The 20,006-nt window shown below is 34.4% G+C and overlaps 2 protein-coding genes across 2 annotated transcripts; one reads left to right on the plus strand and one right to left on the minus strand.

The window, feature by feature from the left end:
* The first annotated feature begins 221 nt into the window (after window positions 1-221).
* On the plus strand, window positions 222-2,444 carry LOC120074075 (Regulator of Vps4 activity in the MVB pathway protein). Its single transcript, XM_039027061.2, has 7 exons — window positions 222-398; window positions 594-726; window positions 803-906; window positions 996-1,167; window positions 1,255-1,395; window positions 1,478-1,566; window positions 1,678-2,444. Exons 1-7 carry the CDS (start codon window positions 307-309, stop codon window positions 2,219-2,221), a joined length of 1,275 nt encoding a protein of 424 aa, XP_038882989.1. The 5' UTR covers window positions 222-306; the 3' UTR covers window positions 2,222-2,444.
* A 195-nt stretch (window positions 2,445-2,639) lies between these two features.
* Window positions 2,640-7,675, minus strand: LOC120074076 (DHHC-type zinc finger family protein). Its single transcript, XM_039027062.2, has 11 exons — window positions 7,446-7,675; window positions 7,069-7,183; window positions 6,250-6,324; window positions 6,075-6,137; window positions 5,804-5,938; window positions 5,222-5,255; window positions 4,353-4,462; window positions 3,669-3,755; window positions 3,374-3,457; window positions 3,209-3,274; window positions 2,640-3,051 (listed from the first exon to the last, which is right to left on the minus strand). Exons 1-11 carry the CDS (start codon window positions 7,531-7,533, stop codon window positions 2,877-2,879), a joined length of 1,032 nt encoding a protein of 343 aa, XP_038882990.2. The 5' UTR covers window positions 7,534-7,675; the 3' UTR covers window positions 2,640-2,876.
* Between the last annotated feature and the right edge of the window lie 12,331 nt (window positions 7,676-20,006).

Here is a 20,006-nt window from a genome sequence, read left to right on the forward strand (position 1 = left end):
AATGACATCATGCCAACATGGCAGTTTATCTGGCCACGTGTTCCAATCTCACGCCCCCACTAAAACTACATCGGATTCTTCCTTCCCACTCCCCCAAATCCTCTCTAACGGCTATATCGAAGAAAAATCTATTGCAAATTGAACCCTCTAAAATGGTGGGGTTGGCAGTGGGACCCCCCTCTCTGATCCCCCCTTTTCTTTTATGCCCCTCACTGTCCTTGAGACCGTTTCACTTTTCCACACTCCCTTAACGCTGCTTTTCTTCTTCCTCCTCCTTAATCATTTCCCCTTCGTTTTCCCCCGGCCATGAGTGCCGCCACTGAAGCCGCCGCTCGTTCCGTCAAGATCGTCAAGCAATTCATCACCCTCCTCCGCCGTGGCTTCAACTCCTCCAAATGGTACTAATTTTGTTTCTCACAAATGGGTTTCGGATTTTTTTTTCTCTGATTCACCTGGGTAAATGTTGCCCATCGATTTCGAGGGCATTATGAAATTTTTTGAGAAATGGGGTTTTCTTTTTTCATCGATTTTTGTAATAGGAATAGGAATTGATTGATTTTGATTTCATTTTCTTTGTGGGGTTTTGATGACAGTAAAACGGCGGCGAAAATGGCGGTGGCGAGGATAAAGCTACTGAGGAACAAACGAGAGGCGGTGGTGAAGCAGATGAGACGCGACATTGCTCTGCTACTTCAGTCTGGTCAGGACGCCACTGCTCGTATTCGGGTGAGTCATTCACTTGTTCCTCTGTTTCTAAAATGTTTTAATCAAAGAGATGAAGTTTTGAAGCTTGTTTTTGCAGGTTGAACATGTGATAAGAGAACAGAATGTTTTAGCTGCGAATGAGATAATCGAGCTCTTCTGTGAGTTAGTTGTAGCTAGATTATCAATAATAGCAAAACAAAGGTAAACTTAAGAAGAATTATCCTAATAGAAATTTTGTACTGGCTGGATTTTCTTGTGATGTTGATTGTTGAGTATTTCAATTGCTGCAGGCAATGTCCGGCAGATCTAAAGGAAGGGGTTGCTAGTTTGATCTTTGCAGCTCCGAGGTGCTCGGAAATTCCAGAGCTTTCTGCACTTAGGAATGTTTTTGAGAAGAAATATGGGAAGGATTTCGTCTCTGCTGCCATTGATCTGAGGCCTAACTGTGGAGTGAATCGGCTGGTAACTACAACATTGTCTGCTTTTATAGTTCAATTTACATTTCAAAGGGGATTGGTCTTGTATTGAATTGTTTGGATTTGCTTACAGCTGATTGACAAGCTCTCGGTTCGAACTCCAACGGGTCAAGTGAAGCTTAAAATAATGAAGGAGATTGCTAAGGAGCACAAGATTGAATGGGATACAACAGAATCTGAGAAAGAGCTGCTAAAGCCTCCTGAAGAACTTATTGTCTGTTCTATTCTCCCTCTTCTTATCTCCTCTGATGGTAAATTTGTTATGGTAACGATATATTCGGTTGTTGTTTAAACAGGAAGGGCCTCGGACTTTTGTAAGTGCTGCCAGCTTACCTGTGAAGCCTGTAGTAAGCCACTCTGCTGGAGACAATGCTCAAAATGAAAGGTAAGGAAGGAATATCTCAACCATTGGAACCATTTGATATATTCCATTGGAGCAGTATTCTCATTCTCACACTTTCGCTTAACTTCTGCCGTCATTTTGTTGCTTATGCAGAACCAGGAACAGTAGAGAGGATGAAAGTATGCACTTTCAAGATTCAGCATCAGCTGCAGAAGCTGCTGCAAAAGCAGCAAAGCAAGCAATTGCTGCTGCTGAGGCAGCTGCCTATTTGGCGAACAAAGACTTGAATCGGGATGCTCAAGACTCAGGTTTCGGTCTCGGATTTGGAGGCTCTCCTGCTAATTCTACCCCAACCAACTCTCATAATATGGATCATCGGTTCAAGACAGGAGAAGAGAGAACAACCCCAACTCAGAGCTTTGGCAGGTGCTCCTCCCTTAAGAATGAGGACACTGGGAATGTAAATACAGATTATGAGATGGCTTACAGGAGACATAGCTATAATCCCACGGACATAAAATTTGATGAATCAGATTGTGAAGAAGAAACTCAAATGGACGAAGGAGCTGGCAGAGGTGTTAGTCGACCCCCTGATCGGAATCCTCCACCAGTACCTTCGTCTCGTGTTCACCCCAAGCTGCCTGATTATGACACACTTGCAGCTCGTTTCGAAGCTCTCAAGTACAGGAAAACTTGAACTTGGAACGTTGCTTTGATTTTGTGGGTTGGTTTAGTGGCATGTTAACTACTCAACCGTATTGCATTCAAATAAACCTAAAATCAGTAGTTTAAGATTCATTTTGTTGTTACACTACCCTATAATCAAATACTGTATGTAAACAGATGAGAGATGACGATGTTCAGAATGCAACTTTTATAGGTATTTGTTGAAATATATTGATTAAAAATTTAGCTCTTCACTGTTTATAAGTTGAACTCAGATTTGAACCTCAAATGTTTCTTGGGAGGCATAAGCTGAACCCGTACCCAAAATGTTTGGTTCAGTTGCTGCCCCTTGATAATCAGTTTTATTCAGCTAACTTCGCCCAGCTAATTCAGCCAGTTCAGCCAAAAAAACCAACTCCATTAAACTTTTATGATTTGAGAAAGTGAGAAGTAAAATGGTCCATGGAGGACCAAGTTTTAATAGGATCATAAAGCATCTATTTCATCAGACACAAACAATTTTACACCATAAGAGAAAAAAAAAGGTTACCTAAGGCTCTAAAATTGTGCTGCAGCTATTTCAAGGGGGAAAATAAAATGCAAGTGACAAGCAAGCTTCTCCCCGCACCAACCACAATCTAATGATAACATGAAAGAATGTTAAGCAAATGGTACATTGTAATAAATCAGCAGCATCTACACCTCGTGATGTCTGAACACGTGTATGGTCTTGATCTCTCTTTGAGTACCTGAGCCGAAGGCAGGGGCTCCAAGTTATATATGTTGCTTCTATTACAACAGAAATCGTACAAATTACGGCAAACTCCTTTGCTGAAGGGATAAACTCTTTCAGGAATGCTCCTGCAAATAACCAAATTTAAATGCTCGTCCAAAGCATAATATCTTGGAAGTAATATATAACATGCCAGAGACAATATGCAATACGAATTTTAACGGAAGTTTTCTGAAATGGTTTTGTTGAAAAGCCTCTTCACGAGATTGAAAGAGATGACCAAACCTTAAGTAAAAGATTCGCCTACGTCTAACAAGTTCGTACGTAGTCTGATTCGTAAGAACAAGATAGCTGCAAAACGAAACAATGTTGTCACTACATCAAGGGTCATAACTACTAAATTAAGAAGTCTGTCCAAGACTGCTCAAGCATGGTGGTAATTAACAGTACCTATGAAATAGAAGCAAGAGAAGTAGAAATATCAAGGCAATTGATAAGGTAATCAGCAGTACAATGACAATGACATCCTTCCACCTGACAATAAACCATTCAAAAATCCTTTTTCAGCATCAGTTAGTAAGTTCATGGATTAACCATGAAATACTACAACAGTGCGCACATCAAAACCTATCAGCTTCTACATATGCAAACAAAGATGATTTGATAACTGAAATAACCATGAAATACTACGACAGTAGTGCTAAAAACTTTTACTGAATCAAAAGCATAGGAAGGATACCCATACCATGCCCGTGCTATATCAGCCTTGAGGTATGAAATGAACCATATTCCAGTCCACAAACATAAAGCTGTCTCCTCAAAAATGTACCACCTAGGTTGGAAGAGCAAAACTACATTTTGTAAAGGCAATATATCTTAAACGGACCAGGAATTATAGTAGTAAGAATTATAAGAGCAATAATATTCTACAATGACAATTTGTACAACTTAAAACATATCATCAAATACACATACAATTTCAATTATCATCATTACATCACAATCAGACTGAAAGACTCAACAAAATCATCACACAGAATAAGTCCGATAACAAAAATAAGCAAATCTTTTTTTTTCCCGCAACTATCCACCAACCGTTTAATAGTGTAATTTAGTTCAACATTCTGGAGCATGAGCACCAACAACTACCATCTGATAGTTAAAAAATTTGTGGAAAATTCATCATCTCCTGAAGCCCCACGAAGTTTTTTTTTATCCTATCATTATTTTGTTAGATCCAAGGCTTTTTACAATATATCCAACTTATATAGTGAATCAGAACTTAGGGACATTTTACATCCATGCAACATGAAATTCATATAACATGAAAAACAGGTAAATCGATGTATGACAGATTCACACAAAAAGTACTGACCACGGCAATTATATGAAGTTGACTATTTGTGATATGTAAAAATTGTAAACCCACCAGAATCGACAATGATTGCCCTGGCCAATACATGTCCCAAGCCAAACACAGTGATGATCAAACTGAAGTACGCATCGATCACAATCATGGCAATGCTTCGTCCGTGGAGGCTACAAACGTACAAGGAGAAAAGGGGGACTAATGAAAGAGAAGTTGAAGACTAAAACTAGATAAATAAGTAGCAGAGTGATGTGGATATCACTCTGCTTCGTCCGTGGAGGCTACAGAGTGATGACCATCCAAAATAAGCTACTCATTTTTCAATTCACAGAAATAATAGCTAACCCGTCTATCATTTTTATAACCAGACCAGGTCTCAGTACCAGTCCATAGGTTCTACTTCATTAGACAATATGTTTGCAACTGAAATGAACAGGAAGTTCTGAAAGATTTTACTCACTAACTTTCCAATTCAATTCCATAACAATTTTTTGTTGTGGTACCATCTGTCTAGTATTATAATATAATAATGTTACCCTTACAATATATGGCATGAAGAGAAAACTCGAAGGTAATCAGAGTAAATATTCCGAAGATTCTTTACAGAGCTAATTATCTTAGAGATTATCCAATTAAAGAATTCTTACAATAAAATAAAAGTACTAAAATGTGGAAACTGAAAAGCTTCAGGGCTGCTTTTAAAAACAACGATATGTTTTGTAGAATTAAAATTTAGCAAAAACAGTTGCTAAAAGAAGTTTATTTGTCTAAGCAACTAAACAGATTTTTCAAAACTACTTCTATACAGCCCCTTACTTTTGAAACAAAAAAGAAAATACAAGATTATGAGCATACAAGATTCTTGATTGAACCAATGATAAGATTAACCCAAGAACTCTCAGAGTGTAATATGACGTGGTGTAAAGTACCTGCTCTACATGACAATAGGAGCACGTAAAATTTCTGCAAAAGAAAGAGAACAGTGAGCAGTAATATCAATTAAAATTTCCCTCACCTTCGCGCACATGAATGTATTTAAAGAATAGAATTTTTTTGCAATTAAGGAGTAGTTAAGGCATTGTCTTCCTTAAGCCCCCGATAGGTAGTAATTTTAGCATAGATGTCAAATTGGGTGCGATTAAACTGGATGCTGGTTTAATTTCTCAAAATCACAGAAAAGAAAAATAAAAAGCTAAGAAAGCATGTTCAATTGCAAAATTTACGTCCCAAATTGGCCTTTATTTATCAAATATTTTAAAACATGCATCCATATTCATAAAGGATTTACTTCAGTCCAAGACATAAGCTTCTGGAAAAGCCAAACAAACTATCCTCCATTCCATATTCAAACTAAGCACAATCAGTTCAACAGGTTCAATTAAATATGATGACAACCACTGCAAATAACCATGTAATGTTATAGAGTACACATGATATATACGATAAAGGGAAATTACACATTATAAAAATAGAAACAAAAATGTTCTTCTTAAAGCAAGTTAAAAAGTTACCTATGTGATGTTCCAGGGGGATACATGTCCATCACCATCTTTGCCCACGAACTTACATCTGCCTGAACAGTTTTTTCGGCAGGCTTCCAGTCTATAGTAACAACCACATTTACATTTTTGCTTGAAGCAGGTTGTCTTTGCTTAAACATTTAGAAAACATATATATTAAGAAAATTTAAATTTACATCATATTCATTGGTTATTCTCTCACTAAGTACAGAGAATATGATACACAAAAAATACTTGCTACAGAAAAGATGATAGAACTTACTTTGATGCCTTTCTAACAGCAATATCTTTCTCATTAGCAGCTCTCATTGCATCAAGGACATAGCTGAGAACAGAAGGGGAAAAGGAAGAAAAAGTAGTCAAATTTTCCTGCAAGGCAGAATATAGGTACTAACTTAACAAGAGATCTCAAGGAAACACAAGATAGTTGCCATTACCCAGGAGACGAGCATGATGTTACAAAGTATTGAATAAGGGTAGCAACGAAAAGCAAGAAATATGAAGCTGTGTACCTGAGAATTGTGCAGAAAAAAGAAAGATATCGGAAACTAATGTAAGACAGGAAAAATTACAGGAAGCTGGTCTGAACTAGTAACCATAATGATCTAAGTACTAACACTAGCAACCATAGATTATGAACGGAACAACCACTAGCAAATGCCCCAATGCCTCTCCCAAGTCTAAATATTGCAATTTGGCAAGACTCTTGATTACTTTCTACATATTAATTTACCAAAAGATTGCAGAAAGAATTCATGAGTGGTAGCACATCTATTTTGAGACCTACACCATGTTAATCTCAGATTACAACAAAGGCCAGGGCTACAAATGAACGCAGAGATTTTACATTGCTCAAGGAAATAAGCAACCCACGAGACAAGAGGTGGTATAATCTGTCTTCAAAGTCACGTATACAGTATTATAGCTTTCATGACTCCAAACTTTGAAGGATTTAACAACCTCCTTGAAAGATTCGTCAAGGTACTGATAAATTAAATCACATCCATAGCTTCTCCTTTCTTTTGAAGGAAACTATCTACCCTTGAAATTTTGTATTTTCCACTTTGAGAACCCAACTGAACTTCACATCGATAAATTAATGAAATTATATTGATGAACACAGAAAAACTAAAGTTGACAAGTTGTAAATGGCATAAATTCACAAAATAAACTTAGCGGCCAGTATAATCTCAGAGCAGTTGAACCAGTTTTCTTCGGACTTAGATGACTCAAACCAATACCAAATAACAACATACCACGGTTTAATTTTAGCTTCTTCAATCAAATGCCGGTCGAATGCAAAGAGAAGTCCAGCATAAACAAGGTGCAGCATCACCAATGCTACTTTTAATCCCAACGAAGATCTTCGAACTGAAACCCACTTCCCAAATAATCAAAATCCACGAGAAAAACACAATGATGACGATAAGAAAGGAAACAACAATCAGAAAACGACGAAAGCCTCAAGTTCAAGTAGAATTCAGATAAGGCAAGGTATAAATTAGTGAAACCAAACCAAATAAAAACATGGGGAAAAGGAAAAATAGGCTGCATCCATTACTCAGTTCCCATTTCAGTTTCCAAAGTCTGCAAACGATGGATTCAAAAGGGGAAAAAATAATTTGAGGCGTACCAGGATCGGAGAGACAGGGGAAAAAGCGAATGTATCGCTCCATTATTCGATCCAAGAAGTCGCGAGGGCGGCAAACATCCATGATCATCTTCAAAACATGAAAAGAACGGAGGAATTTTACATCGGCGAGGAGATTTTGTTCGCCGTTTACTCCGAAATTACCATCGAAGAAGAGAAAGTGAGAGTTATACTGAATCTGCCGGAGAAAGTATAAAGACGGTATTATATTATTATTTATTCATTTTCCAATCACCCAATTTTCATTTTCTATTTAGTTTGTTATAATTAATTGATCCATAAATATTTATTAAATACCTGAGAAGCCCATTCAATTTTTAACTCTAACTTTTAATTCCATCTTGTTGAACGTTGAGTTCAGCCCTAAATTCGAAATTCATAGTTAAATTAAAGTTTAAGGTTAAAATACATTCTATTTTTATCTCTAAATCTCAATAAATCTTAAATTAAATATTAATATTTTCACAATTTAAAAATAGAAAAAATTTTACTGATAGAAAAAAATATCAAACATTTTAAAAAATAGTAAAAAAAAAAATATTGATAGATACCTATCAGTCTCTATAAAAAAATATTAAAATTTTACTATTTTGTGTAAATAATTTTTCTTATTTTTTAATCTTTGAAAATCCTCTTTAAAAATAAATATTAATAGAGACTAATTTTTTTTTCTTAAATTTTTTTTTTTGAAAGCTTTTAAGATTTATTGAAAGAACTACATGGATTAATTTTAAGATTTATTGAAAATATATAAACTAAAATTTGACATTTGAAAGTATAGGAATCAAAATGTAAGTTAAATTATTAAAAATACCTCTGAACTTGGAGTTGGTTTCAATTATATCCAAAATTTTGAAAAGTCTTGTTTTAACCATTTGATTTTCTTTCCCAATAAAATCTTAAAGGCTTTTACTAGTAAATTCGTGGATTAAAAGAACTCATGTGTTGCTTAAATAAACAATCTACACATGTGGTAAATAAATTTGAGAATTAGTGTTATCGGAAAAAATCATAAACAAAAGAATAGAAAATTAGAACCTAAGATTGAAAGGAGGAAGGCAACATATATAATTCATTGATGCACTATGTGTTTTTATTTTATATTTTTTCATGTATGTGTTTAAATTTGTTCATCTAAACAACAAACACATTTCTCATCCTTAAAAAAAGAACAAAAATTTGACGACAAAAGCCTAAATTGTTTTTTTTTTATATATATAAAAAAATAATAATTTTCAAAAGTTTGAGGGTGTATAATTGAAAATGATCTCATAGTTTAAGCGTATTTTTTATAATTTAACTATATTTTGAATTTTATGTAGGTCTTTGCCCTTTGAGTTTTATTCTATTTTAATCATTATTTTTTAATTGTTCATATATAATCTGTATACTGTCAATAAATCATAAATTGTAGAAGGGTTTTGCAAGCAACAAAGATGTGGTTGGATAGGTTTTTTTTATTTTGTATGGCTGGATGGAGAATTTCAAACCATTTTTTTTTACATGTTATTTCTCAGCCTTCGATTTCATGACTTGTAGTGACTAAAATTCTCAAAGATTCATATTTTAGGATAGTTTTGAAATTTTTACGGAAGATCAAAGGTAATATTGTAACTTTTGAAACTTTTTTTTTTTTAACAAATAGAGACTATTTGGTAGACTGGAATACAATCAAGATTACTGGCAATAGTGTTGAAATATGTGAAAAATCGAGGGCATAATGGAAATGGGATCGTGAAACGTAAAGACAGCGAAAAAGAGGATCAAATTAAAAACTGTTGCAACGGTAGGGGTGGAATCGGTTCGGTTTGATGGCCAAACCAAACCAAACCGCTTTTGTTTATACATGAAACCGAACTGCACCGTTTGTGCGGTTCAGTTTGATTTCAAGAATCGGTTTGAGTTTTTTTTTTTTTTTTTTTTTTTTTTTTTTTACCGAAACGAAGAAGAACTATGGTTCACAAAAGAAGAAGTGAACGATGTCCGTGAGGCGTGAGCGGCGGTCTGGTCGAGGTCGACGAAGAAGAACGACGGCGATGGCAAGAAAAGAAACCCTAGTTGGTACAGATCCGTGAGGGTGGAGGAGCGCTTGCTTTTGGTTCGTGAGGGTGGAGATTGGAGGGACGCTCGCTTAAATTAGGTTATTTATTTATTATTATTAAATAAGTATTAATATATATATATATATAATTTTATATATATTTATATATAACGGTTCGGTTCGGTTTAGAAATCGGTTTTCAAGCTTTGAACCGAACCGAACCATTTAAATTCGGTTTCAACAGCCCAACGAACCACATCGAACCGAAAAATTCGATTTTGCTTATAAATCAGTTCGGTTTGGTTCGGTTTAGTTTGAGCAGTTTTTTGTCCACCCCTATGCAATGGAATGAGTTTAATATTACAAATCAAACCCAAAATGCTCAATAGAAACATGGATTTTGGATTACATTACAATCCAAACACATTCCATTACACTCAAAAGATGTCAGCCTAAAGCATTTCGCTTTGATCATTCGACTGTTCACCAAGCTCTATACGAAAGAAAATAGCATAAGCATCACAACGACGACTCTTTTGTCCTATGCTAAAGTAAGAAAGATAGTTACGCGATGAACCATTATCATCATATCATCATGCAAATAGATCCCCTTAAGAAGGACAAGTTTTCATTGTTTTTGTTCCCTAAGCTTGAAATTGTATAAATCACTGTTTTGCTTGATAGGAGGACTTCTATTCACTAACGCAGACTAAAAGTGCTCTCTGAACTATGCTGGACAATCACCTCCAACTAGGGGAATGGTTTACCACGTATATAAAATAAGTTGGGGTTTCATCCCTGAGTGTAAATAATGTTATCTAACCTAATCCATCTAGCAATAAAACAAAGAAAGAGTACCTTTGCACGAGTAAGAAACCTATGTATTTCCACAGGTAGTCCTCGTGGAGTAGATGAGTTTTTTCGAATTCTCATCGTTAACTTAACAAGGGATTTGCTTACTTTAACTGGATCCCAAACAGTCTCACGACAAAAATATGTTTTATATAAATTAACTTTTTTATAACACTTAAAAATTATAATTTTTTTTGATGATATATAATAAGTGAAGGCATAGAGAGGTTAATAACCATCACAAAATAAACGTTTAAAAGGTGTATTTTGAAATTCAAAAATTACAAGAAAGATACAGTTCCTAACTAAAAGAAATCAAGATAGATATAAATTACAGAGATGATTTTGAGTGCGGTTTGTGCCATTTAAAAATGGTTGTGTTAGTGTTATAGCGGCTAGGGCTTATTCACAACACATTTATCAATATATAGTTCAAAAAAAGAAAATTGAGTGATTGGAATTTTTTAAAAAATATTCTATTATAAAATATTTTAAAGATACGTATCTATATATCTATACTAAAAGGGTAATGATGGAATTTTTGTTTTACCTTCTCATTTTATCCTTAAATTTTTCAACAATGACAAATTTGCTTTCACAATTACATCATAAGTATTTTGAATGAGATGATATGGTGAGAGAATTTTAGAAAGCTATAACGAGAGAAATAGCATTTTACAAAAATTCATTATGAGAAATAGCAAGATGTTTTTAGGTTATGATAAATAGCAAAACTAATTTAGATTTAATCAATTACTAATTATTAGATTTTATAAATATCCCAAATAGTATCTACAATTAATTTATTCCAAAAATGCATGTTTTTTAAAAATCATAACAACCTAGATTTGATGTAAACATTTTAAAATAAAGGATCGACCTAACAACACCAAAGTTAATGGCAATTGAGATCATGAAAGAATTTATTACAACGTAATTCTTCAAGATTCAAAAACAAAAATCCCCATTCAAACTCCAAATATGAAGAAACCCTCGATTGTAAAGTAGCATTGTTGATAGAAGAAAAAATTAATTATACTGTAATTCCTCTTCATAAGTCCCCCCAATTTTAAACTTAAGGAGGTAAATTCGTGGGTTATGGGTAATTTGAACGAAATTTCGAACCTAAGGACATTACCGACAACGACATTTATAAAGTTGGGAAGAAGAAAATCAAACATGAAGTTAGGAACCTCGATTAACCCGTAAAACATTTATTCTCAAATAAATTCGTCTTCAATTGACCTTCATTGTTCTTCAAGAAGTCGTTAAAGAGAAATCAAAGTTGTGCTCTCTACAAGGTATCATCTCACCTACGATTAAAAACTTTGGTGGTTGAAAAGCTATAGCAAGAACAACAAAAAGATTATGGATGCTATTTGAAAACGATTGGAAAAAACAAATATTAGAATAAAAAAAAATCAAGAAGGTTATAAATGTTTATTTGAAATGGATTGGAAAAAAACAACAAAAATCAACCCCAAAGATTTGGGACCAAAAGCGGTTAGACAACATCGAATTTAACCATCTTTTTTCCATAATGATCAACTTTACGAAGATCCCATGGTATTCCGGAATGGAAAAAATTGCAGAAACCCGAACAGTTCAAATCATTTTGATAATAATAAGTTTGTGATAATCAATTTTTTTTTAAAAAAATCGAAATTTCAATAAAAATATAAGGATTTAAAGAGTTCAAACTATTATAGATATAAAAAATCAAAACAAATAAGATAAAGTGATATAAAATATTAAAATTAGATAACACAAAAAGATGTTAAAAATAGGAGGAAATGAAAAATAATTAGATAAATCAACCTTATTTGATATTAGAAAATAAAATCTAAAATACACAAAAATATGTGGATAAAACAAAATAATTCTATAAATTCATATTTGGAAATAAAGTTTTGATCAAAATTCAAGATTCAAATCATGTAATAGCCCAAATGTTCAGGTAATTTTCATTAAATTATCTTGAAATATTTGGACGTTATTTTGTAAACATAATGGATAAACATTAACTGGAGCCAAAGCTAGATTAATAATCAAGATCCTTAAGAAAAAGATGGAACACCCCCCAAAAACTCACCGGAAAGCTTTACTGATCGAGACTTGCAGCAAAGGCCAACGACCGTCTATGGCGGAGGACGTGGCAGCCAGCGCACCATCGGTGGTGACGATCTAGAATCCTTTAGGCGATCTGCAATCAATGAAAGTGAGGGCCGGACAGAACCTTCTTGTACGTGGAAGTCAATGCGCAACGAAGGACCAGATGACAAAGTGGCGATCAGATCTGAAGAAAACGTTGACAAATGACAGTAGCAACACCTCAGAAGCGATAATGAAAAGACCCGTTTAGCGGCAACGGATGAACAGACGACGTGCAAATCTTCAACTGACTATAGATGGCTATTGGCTAAGAGTGGGAGAGAGAGTGACGACGGACGACGACTTTTTGAAGACACATGAAGAAGATGATGAAAGTAAGGTTGAGGTAGAGATCTCCATGGAGCGGGACAGGGCAGGGAAGCCCTCCCTGTCACCATCCCCACACCCCTATTCTATTCCTTGTCCTCACGAATTTTTCCACAAGGAATGGGGTAGGAATTTCGCGGGGATCAGGTTCCCCGCAGGGAAAATTTCCCCGCCATCATTTTTTAACAATTTTTTTATTTTAATTAAATATATATTTTTAACAATTCCTTAAACATATCCATTACAACTTTCATTTAAATAAAATATTGTCAATTTTGGTAATAAAAAAAAATAATATAAATTCAATTTAAAAAGATGTAATTAAAATGCTAAATTCTCATAATTTTTGTAAATTAAAGTTCAACAATTAGAACATCATATCTTAAATATTACAACATCTAAGGAATTAAAATAATAAGATTTTAAACTTAAATAATTAAAACCTCCATAATTATCCTAACAAAGTCTACAATATTAATATATATATATATATATATTATAAATTTATAATTTATATACAAAAGTCGGGGCGGGACGAGGACACGGGGTGGGGTCGAGGTCGGGGAATATATTCCCCATTCCCGGCCCCGAATTGCAAACGGGAAAAAAATTCCTCACTCCCTCCCCCATTCCCCATGTATTCAGGTATTCCCGAGTCCCACGGGCCCTTACCCCATGAATCTTTTTTTACATATGTAGGTTGAGGGTGCACATGTTAATTGGGACCTATTTATTTTATTTTTCTTTTCCAACCCTAAATGTGAACATATATATAAGTTCATTTTCCTTGTCCTCTCCAAGACCAAAATCTCAAATAAAAATATACATATTTAAATATCCTTTTCTTTTCCTCTTCTTTTCAAACTCCATCTCCAAATTAAATTAAACCTTCAAATCAAAATTAAATTCCTTCAAGAACTCCAAATCTCTAAATAAATTTATCCAACTTTCCTTAAATAAAATTCAAATTTTCAAATTTTTACGAATATTATTTAAACTAATTATTTTACCTTCCAAATTCAATCGAGTTTTAATGGAATTTGAGGTTAAAAGCATGTTGTTTGACCTTATAAGATTGATTTTAGGTGTGATTTTGGGTGAGTAGTTTGATTCGGTTCCCTTTTGAATTTATTATAATTGTTGTAATTTGGGTTCTAATTATCCATTATTGATTTATACAAAAGGGTGATTCATCGTTCAAAGCTTTAGAGGGGTTTGGTTGCTAATTACTTAGGCATAAAATTCAATGTAAGTTTTTTAGGTTTCATGGTCATTGGAAGTGTTGTTGGTGTTGTAAAATGGGTCCTAAAACTTTAATTAAAATCTGAATTTATGATGTAGGTTCTCATTCAGGATTTTTGTTAGAGATTATGATTCAGGATTTTTGTTAGAGACCGTTTTGCCTTGATATCAATATTCAATCTTACTACTAGAACCGTTCTTAAGCCAAACAACCATCAAAGGTGTCCTTGAGCTGAAACATGGGATCAGACCAAAAAATCCATAAAATAAATTCTACAGCAAAAAAGAAATAGATTATGCATTTAAAAAAATTTGCAGTATGCTTTAAAAGAGAAATTGCAGAATAGTATTTAAGAAATCTTACCCTTGAAGAACTCTTCTTCACGAGATTCTTTAATGAACAATCTCGAACCCTCTAATAGTCAACGAGGACATCACCATGAAAGTTTCCTTATTCTCAGCTTTTTTGGAAGAGAGGAATTTGAGAATGTTGAGAGGGAGAGATGAAAAACCAATTTTCTCACAAAACTTTTCTATTTATCTCTTTTGTGAAAATCACACCCTAGGAAGAAGAAGTACTTTATTTCTTACTTCCCCACTACCACGTTTTTTTAGAGAAGAAAGGAAGGGAGTTACAACTCCCTCCCAAAATGATTTTTAAAATAAAATAAAATAAAATTATTTATTTTCATAAATCAATTTAATATATATTTATATGGTAACTACCTTATGATAATATATATATATATATATATATATATATATATATATATATAACCTATAGATTCTATATTGTATCAAATACAATGTAAACTATAGTTTCTATTCTCTTAGCAATGACATTTAATATAAATCTTATTTATATTAAATTAATTATATGAATAAAATTCATATAATTAATATTTGAATCATATTCAAATATTTATTTCCTTTCAAATAAACTTTATATTATAATGTATCGAATAAATTTAGTAATTATATCATATATAATTAGAATAAATTAATTATATCACATATAATTAATTACCTCAATTAATTTGAACAATTCAAATTAATCCAAAAATTGATTCTCATTGATTCTTGTTGAGCTACAAAGGGGACCTCATGGACCTGTAGCTTGAAGCTCTAAAGATACGTGAATAACTAATTAAACTATTCACCATCCGTTAACTGTCGAACACTCCATTATCGCACGACAAATGTATTTCTGTGTCCATTGGATATAACCAGACAACAATATGATGGTCCTTCACAAATTACTCGTAAGTACAGTTGAGCCAAAATTACCGTTTTGTTCCTGTAGTTAAGTACCATTGATCCCTCTAATGAACAATAAATCACAGTCCAACTATGACCAAACCCTTCTCGGGCTAGGAGAGGGTGTGGCGTCACATTGTTCAAGCCTTGAAATCAGTCCTTAAGAGAGTAATGGAATCCCTACTTAGACGAATCCCCAAAATGGTAGGCTCGTTGAGTCGATGATCTGGCCACTCTCACCCATACAAATCAAAGTACCGCCTTCATAGGCAGGAGTTCACAACTCACTCAGGATTCAAGTCATGTTACCTATGGCCATTTTGGTGAAATGAAAGTCTCTATTATGAATGACGTTATATAACGAGACTAAACATTTTGTGGTCCGATCTTATATAAACTCCTTTGTATAGAATATCCTTGCTCATATGTCTCCACATGAATGATCGGGATCAAATCATTTGTGGCACTTTACAATAATTGTAACATCTACAAAGCAGGTCATACTCGTAGTGTCATTAGGATAAGGTATCTAACTTTATCCATCTACTATAGACCATTTAGGTTATCACTTAAACATGATCCATCTGTAGGCTCTACATACATGTTTAAGCTACAAAGATAACCATGGATGTTAGTTTATTGGTTTGTGGTTAATGTAACTAATCTTTAAAATAAAACATCACATATTTTATTACATAAATAAAATGTTGTACATTACAATTACAAATTATAGGGCCCTACGAGATTTAGGGCATGAACCCCAACAATCTCCCACTTGACCTAAAGCTAGTGGGGTGTACAATGTAAAAGTCATACTATAATACAAAGTACACAAACAATAAACTAGGGCACAACACGTGTAGTATAAATCTCCCGCTTGCCTTAGTTTAAACGTGGCTTGTCTCATAGATCCATACTCTGCAGGTGAGCCTCAAACACCTTAGTCGTGAGGCCTTTATAAATAGATCAGCAACGTTGTACTCCGAAGCTATCTGCGTGACGATCACGCCTTATCGATGCACAATCTCTCGTATGAGATGATACTTCCGCTCTATATGCTTTCCGCGTTTGTAACTATGAGGCTCTCGAGAATTAGCCACAATACCAATATTATCACAATAAAGTGTGTGAGCTTTAATATATCTGGAACAACTTCCAAATCAGTCAGAAACTTCCGGAGCCAAACAACTTCCTTAGCAGCTTCACAAGTTGCTACATAACTCAACCTTCATGGTGGAGTCAGAAATACATCCTTGCTCGGTGCTCCTCCATTAAGAGCGAACAATTATCCTTATGTGGATTTCCTATAATCGTTATCATTCTGAAGATCAGAATCTATGTATCTTGTAAGGATCAGATCCTTAAAACCATATGATAACTTGTAGAATTACAAGTTATTGTCTTTCAAAAGTTGGAACAATTAGTATTTTTAATGATAAAATCTCATCATTCTTAGAGAAAATGCATGGAATTACTCAAACACTTCCAAACTCATACAAACGAGTGTTTATTATTGAAAGCTGCGTCATTAACACATAATATTGCAGGATTTCAACAAAGATTCTAAGTGTCACAGGCAACGTCAATGCATGGACATGCGTCAGAGGGATTTCAACGCAACAAAGGTTCATTGATTTAGGCTGTTTATGTCAAATCACCACTTGCAAGCATAGGCATCTGCAGCTGGCAGCGTCTGAAAAGTATCTGAGTGTCAGGCGGCTGACCAGGGTATGGAATTTAATGCTACCCATCATCAAGCTGATGAAGAACAACTCCCATAAATAGAAAAAAACCCCGCCAGAAGAAGAGATTAGCTCATTTTGTATAATTCTGAAATTAGAGACTTGGAGCTGTGTTGTTGTGACAAGAAGAAAACAAGAAGAAAGAGATCCATTCCACCGTCGATCAAGGAGTGGAGAAAACTTAGCTCGAGAGAGAATTTTCTTTCATTTCTTCTACAAGTTGGTTGTACACGAATTTAAATTGAGCCAAAGAGGACAAGAGATTGTACTCTACGGCTTGAATCTCTTCTTTTCATCTCATTTGATAAGTATTGATCTTGTAAAGATAATATGTTTCTTTATGAATTCACATATTTGATCTACTACACTTTGCTACTATTTATTTCTTGCTTTACGTTAGATGCATCTATAACTTCATGTAAAGTCTATTTCTAAACGCTTAAGCCAACATAATCACTTGGTAAAAGCTACTTTAGCTTGAATTATTCGAGAGAATAAGCAAGCAAGCATTAAGTTAAAAACGCTTGGTACATCTAGAAATAGAGACACTAGTGTTTTATTGCATCTTGTAATTAACACATACATCCTAGAGATAAGAATTTGTATGGCATTCGCATTGAGAAGTGCTGAATAGAAAGTAAGCAAAAACCTAACGCATTTACAGAGATAAACAAGCAAAATCATTTCCATTTGCATCACATTCTTGTATGTGTATATTTCACTTAGATCGACGTATACCACTTGCACTGAACACCATTTTCACACGACCCTTTGTTTTCCACTTGTCCGTATCTTCTTGCATGCACACAACAAACTTAGTATAGATAACTCATTCCACATTCACTTAGGATACTTCTACATTAGCTACAATGCAAACTCTGCTTTAGCTTTAATCTAAATCTCTAAGTTCGACCCTGGAGTTATTAGGAACCTGGATTGGATTTATACTTGGATCTGATTCAGGAAAACTTGAACGCATAAAGAGGAATGTCACACGTCCGTTCACGCATCACTAACACATCATTAACGCATCATTTATATTTACACCCTATTTTTCCAATTTCCTCATACAATACACTTCTAAGCTCGCATCACGAAGTGAACGAACACCATACACGAGCATGTAGTCCCTTTTTCTCCGTAGATACTTGAGGATATTCTTAACGGCGGTCCAGTGATCATATCCTGGATTAGACTGATACTTACTGACTATCCCCACCGCATACCAGATGTCAGGTCTAGTACATAACATCGCATACATGAGGTTGCCAACAGCCGATGCATAGGGGATCCGTCTCATTTCCTCAACCTCTTAAGTGATGGAACACGAGATATACGCAGCGGAATAAGGATCTAATTATACTCTAATTTCTTTTAATTTAAAGGAAATTAGCATGCAAAAAAGAGGAAAAAACAATAAATTAAAAGGGTAGGATACAACCTTTGTAGCTCCCGAAAAATGCTTTTCTTCATTGAATCTCGACCCGAACTCTTCCGGACCACCACTAGAGTTGACCTACTATCCTCTGGACTCAGAACCGGGTTGTGAGACCCGATGGATGAAGAAAACCGAGAGAGAGAAAAGAGATGGAAAATAAGAATGAATCTTGGGTTAGGTTTGGGTTTTTATTTTCACAAAGTAGTGATTTTTCTAGCCTAAATTTAGAAAACAATTTTGGAAAAATGGCCAAAAGTTTTTAATCCAAAATTGAAAGCCCAATTTATAGAAAAAAGCCATGCAACAATTGTATGAAACAAATCCATAAAAACCCAACACCTATAATCCACTATCTTAGTGGGCTTAATGTCTCTACTATAAGCCAACACCTAGCCTACTATTTTGTTAGTGGAATTATCCAACAAAAGTTTGGATTTTTCCACTAACTATAGTCAAAGGGCAAAATAGTCATTTGGTCAAAATCAAACTTTGACCAAAAAGTCAACATTTTGACTTTTTATAATTTTTCCCGTGTTGACTAATTTTGACCTCCCGAGCATGAATCCGCATTCATTTTCTCGAAATTCAAATCACATTTGAATATAAGGCCAGTCAAAGTTTGACTTTTCAAAGTCAAAAGTCAACTCTTTGATTTTTTACATCTTTGACCATTCCATTATTTTCGAGCTTCCAAATATGAACGTATTCGTATTCTTGATATTTAAATCATATTTAAATATTAAAGCTATATCTCTAAACTGTGAAACCGACCACTATATCACATATACTTATCGGTTTCTCTCTCTTCACCTAATTCGAATAATTCGAATTATTCTATCATATTGTTCTAAGTTTATTCCATATGAGCTAGTAGGGGAACCTAATGGACCTATAGATCATGGGCTCCAACGATCCGAGATTAGCTGACTAAACTCTTTAGACGAAGTTAATCAACATTCGTTAACTAACGGGTCATTCCACTATAGTTCCGTAGTTGCACTCCCCTCACTATAGATATATTTGTGTCCATTTGATATAACCATGATTAGTAAGCTAATACTTCACAGGTTGTTCGTAATCTCAGCTGGGTCATAAAAACCGTTTTAACCCCGAGATTACATCTTATTCCTTAAGTTCCACTGATCCTCTAATGAATAATTGGTTTAAGGTTCAACCTATAAACCGAATCCCTCTCGGGCCAAGGAGAGGGTGGGGCCCCTTGTTCAAAACCTAGATTCAGTACTAAAGAGAACAACCTATCTATTATCCCTATAACGGGTAGGAGTGAATTTCGTCTTACACCTTATGTTCCCAACTATCCACCTGATCTTACCCCTGAAATGGGAGGCTTATTGGGCCAGCGATGATGAGCTGCCCTCACCTATGTAGATCTAAGGATAATTTCGAGTGAACAAGAGTTCATAATTAGCTCAAGATTAAGATTAAGTTATCTAAGTAATCAATTAACAAAATAGTCAGTTTTATACATAAAA

The sequence above is a fragment of the Benincasa hispida genome, chromosome 3 (assembly GCF_027475165.1).
Source record: "Benincasa hispida cultivar pf3 chromosome 3, pf3_genome.v1.1, whole genome shotgun sequence".
NCBI classification, from domain to species: Eukaryota; Viridiplantae; Streptophyta; class Magnoliopsida; order Cucurbitales; family Cucurbitaceae; genus Benincasa; species Benincasa hispida.

Excerpts from the sequence above, each read along its gene's own strand:
- LOC120074075 (XM_039027061.2), top strand. The coding sequence starts at position 307 with ATGAGTGCCGCCACTGAAGCCGCCGCTCGTTCCGTCAAGATCGTCAAG. Across the intron at positions 399-593 it reads GGCTTCAACTCCTCCAAATG|TAAAACGGCGGCGAAAATGG; the intron begins GTACTAATTTTG and ends TTTTGATGACAG. Across the intron at positions 727-802 it reads ACGCCACTGCTCGTATTCGG|GTTGAACATGTGATAAGAGA; the intron begins GTGAGTCATTCA and ends TTGTTTTTGCAG.
- LOC120074076 (XM_039027062.2), bottom strand. The coding sequence starts at position 7,533 with ATGATCATGGATGTTTGCCGCCCTCGCGACTTCTTGGATCGAATAATG. Across the intron at positions 5,256-5,803 it reads CCCCCTGGAACATCACATAG|AAATTTTACGTGCTCCTATT; the intron begins GTAACTTTTTAA and ends TTTCTTTTGCAG. Across the intron at positions 3,458-3,668 it reads GCTGATATAGCACGGGCATG|GTGGAAGGATGTCATTGTCA; the intron begins GTATGGGTATCC and ends GTTTATTGTCAG.